Below are 4,152 nucleotides of genomic sequence, written 5' to 3'. Positions count from 1 at the left end.
TAAGTTTATTTGAATATTTGAGTTATGTATTTAATGAATATATGAATTTTCTTAAAATTGATATTGAATTTTATAGGTTTTGTTCGAATATTTTGATGAATTTTTAAGTTTTTGTAAACAAATGATAACATTATTGATATTTTAAGATGTAAATGATCAAATTGTTACTTAAAATAAAATAAAAGACTAAATTAAGAAGGAAAAAAAAAGTCACTGAATTTACCTAAAATTAAATTAAGGAATCGGATTAACAATTGTGTAAGAAATATATGTAAATATTAGACAATTTTTTTATAAGCAAAAGACATCTTAACAGTTATCACATAATTAAAGGATACTTTAGCACCAATCAGAATAATTCAACAAAGACAATTTTATTCCATATTGTAATCGCCAGAAATTATAGTAATAATTTCACGGATAATTAAGCAAAAATAATATTGTGCGTACATCCTACACATACTAGTGCAGATACAATATTAGATTTGGTTTATTGCTATATAATAGAATGAACATAAAATGTTCAATTGAATTAATAATTAAAATTTCAAGGGCAAAAGACGATTCTATAATTAGTTCCACCGGGGCATGAAACCGTTTTAACATCATTAGGTTGATGATAAGCATCAGGGCATGAAGAATCCTTGCAAGTTAGTACACGGTTGCAATTATTAGTTGTTGAACTAAATTGCATTGGAATATTGAAACCATCGATCACAGATATATCAAAGTAATCTTGATTATTTCCACCATTAAGCGAAAATTCCGCAAGTGTGGTTGGTGGTTGACCGGATAAGTGGCAACTGAGGTCACCACCGCAGTCACCAGTTTGGCAACTGCCGCGGCCTGAACCGTCGAAGTTGCAGCCAGTTCGGCCCCAAATTCGAGCGGATTGGGTTCCGGCGGGGATGTCCAATCCCCATGTCTCGCGTGGATTTAACTGCCTACCGCCACCGCTTGGAATGGCGGCAGGCCACACATTGTAGGAGCATTGGTTTACGATGTCGAACCTTGCTCCTTGTGCTGATATCAAGCAAAAAGCCAACATAGACAAACATATTTTTATGAGAGACATTTTGTTTTTAGAGTAAGATAAACTATGAATATTAATTTGAGTTCACAAAGATGAAAACTCAAGAGAAGAGATTGTGTTTTGGTGGGAATAGAGCCTTAGTTTATATAGGCCTTGAGACCTTATGAAATGGGACCCCGTGATGGAAAATTAAATTGAAAAGTCTGGTTCTTGCCAAAATGCATAACTTGACTATATAGCATCTACACTTCATCTTTTTCTTTTCTTTCTAAATTAAAGAAAATTTCAGTTGATGTTTGGTTCTCTTTTCGAACAAGTTAAAATAAATTAATTGGAGGTGTAAAATTGATATTGATGTCTTTATAGTTAACTTAAATTCTAAGACGCTCAAGAAGACTAGAGAAAACCCCAAAATTTACAAAATATCTTTATAAATGCAAAAAACTTTCGGAGTAATTACACCTCAGTTTTTTATGACATAAGCAAGAAAAGCTCCGTTGAATTTTCTCCTATTTAATTAACCCTTCGAATATCACCAATCTAGATAGCACCTAGTCCCTACGTGTTACTACTATTAGTTCAAGTTTTGGATAAACTCTACCGTACATCATTATATGTGTTTGTTTTAAAGTTATTTAAAATTATAATAATAGTGGATTTTAAAAAACATAACTATTTTCTTTTTATCAAACTGACCTACATAAAATTATTATCTCAATTATAAAGACCGATAAATAACTGTTAAAAATAATTGTTAACATTTTAAATACGGAACACTCCATTTTTCTTTTTTCTTTTTTAACAGTAAAATAAATATTATTAATAAAAAACATATCCAAACTCTACCTAAATGAGAAATTACTCGTCATATATATGCATTTTAAGGAAACAAACTCACCGCCGATGATATATACAAACATGATCCCATACATGACTTAGCAAAAATACGCTTCCATGATATATGCATCCATTTATAAGTTCCTAAATGGTCGAAAATAAATGAACGAATGCTAAATAAGAATGAGTCCTTTCTTAAACTAAAAAAATTGAGTGACTATATTATGATTAAATGCGGTGGGGTAGCTATAGTCCCGTTGCGTTGTGAACGACTAGTTCAATTTTCACTTAAAAACGTGTTTATATATATTTATGAGTTGTGAATCTGCCTCGTTGGATATTTATGCCTGTCCCATATCGGCACGGAAATCCGTCAATTAGGTATATAACAAATTTACATATCCATAGATATATATTCATAAAATGTTTTTTACACACAAAAAAAGAAAAAGCAGTCTTGTAAGTAATTTTGTGGTAATAAATTAGTCTTTTAATTTGTAATATAATTTAAAGAAAATGACGAGTATAGAAAGGGTTGAAGAGAGATGTAAATAGATATTCACCGACACAAATATAATTATTTATATTTCCTTTTTGTTATCATAAAATAATTTTAAAAAATTATTAATTTATACTTAATTGTCAAATATCAATATTTTTTATTAAATATCTTGTTTTGAGTTCAAATTTTAGGATAAAATTTATTATTATTTTTTAAATAAAAATAATAATTTAAAAGATTTAACGAGAACTAAAAAAAGTTATATTTTTGAAAAAGTAAAGGTATTATGTATAATTATTTCTTTCTCTTTAAAAAAAGGTTATATATATATATATATATATATATATATATATATATCCGCTTTTTTTAAAAAAAATTACTAAAATATTCTCTTTTAAAAAATATATACTAAATTATCGTACTTACTTTTACTTTTAAGAAGTCGCATCTCTGTCATGCGACTACTTGAAGAATAAATTTTTTAATATAAATTTATTTATAAAATATTATAATATAACATATTATTTGTTTTTATACATATATTCAATCACATTTTTTTCCTTTAATTTAATTTAATTTAATATATTTTATTAATATAATTTTGTTTTTTGAAATATGTTTATTATTAAATTAACAATTATTTAATTATTAAAATAAAAATTAAAATCTTATACATAGTCGCATCCAATATACGATCTCCTACTACATCAGTAAAATTTATCATTTGTCCTTCAAGCGATCGCAAGGATATATATAAAAAAAAATTATATATATATATATATATATATATATATATATATATATCCGCTTTTTTTAAAAAAAATTACTAAAATATTCTCTTTTAAAAAATATATACTAAATTATCGTACTTACTTTTACTTTTAAGAAGTCGCATCTCTGTCATGCGACTACTTGAAGAATAAATTTTTTAATATAAATTTATTTATAAAATATTATAATATAACATATTATTTGTTTTTATACATATATTCAATCACATTTTTTTCCTTTAATTTAATTTAATTTAATATATTTTATTAATATAATTTTGTTTTTTGAAATATGTTTATTATTAAATTAACAATTATTTAATTATTAAAATAAAAATTAAAATCTTATACATAGTCGCATCCAATATACGATCTCCTACTACATCAGTAAAATTTATCATTTGTCCTTCAAGCGATCGCAAGGATATATATAAAAAAATACACACAAAAATACTAACACCAAATTTTCATATATATATATATATATCACCCTCTTATTTTGTTAACAAAATGATTGCTGTTTAAATAACAAGCTAAATGCATTGTATCCAATTGAATATATAATTCACAAATAATTTTACTAACACATATAGCTATGTGCAAGTATGCATATGTTTATACATTCATCTATCAACTATAAAATAATATGGCGTTAAAATATTAACCACATGTCCATTGCAAATTTCATATACAATTTTTTACCATATATGGTTTAGAAAAAGACACGTGTCTTCCTTTCTTAAACTAGCAAAATACATGTATATTCGCGGAGTCCGTATTTCCTCAATTTCTTATCCCCATTTCGTGTCAATATGTTTGAACGAATACACAACAGGTGTAATTAAAAAATTCGGTCTAGACATCGTAGTATCAAAACAAATTATATTTTATAAACTATATTTGCACGGTTATGCGTCATTGGCTATTATATTGAAGTGCACATCGTAATATTATTGACGTTTAAATACAACTATTCAAATGTAATAGTTTCTCTATACTTTCAAGTAAAA

The 4,152-nt window shown here is 25.9% G+C and overlaps 1 protein-coding gene across 1 annotated transcript; it reads right to left on the bottom strand.

The window, feature by feature from the left end:
- Nucleotides 1-355: 355 nt before the first annotated feature.
- Nucleotides 356-1,093, bottom strand: LOC101511048 (thaumatin-like pathogenesis-related protein 4-like). Its single transcript, NM_001279109.1, is given in 1 exon segment — nucleotides 356-1,093. A coding segment is annotated over 1 exon segment (528 nt). The 5' UTR covers nucleotides 1,076-1,093; the 3' UTR covers nucleotides 356-547.
- Nucleotides 1,094-4,152: the final 3,059 nt, after the last annotated feature.

This window comes from Cicer arietinum, chromosome 6, assembly GCF_000331145.2.
Source record: "Cicer arietinum cultivar CDC Frontier isolate Library 1 chromosome 6, Cicar.CDCFrontier_v2.0, whole genome shotgun sequence".
NCBI lineage: Eukaryota > Viridiplantae > Streptophyta > Magnoliopsida > Fabales > Fabaceae > Cicer > Cicer arietinum.
This window is presented reverse-complemented; position numbering and strand designations above follow the sequence as displayed.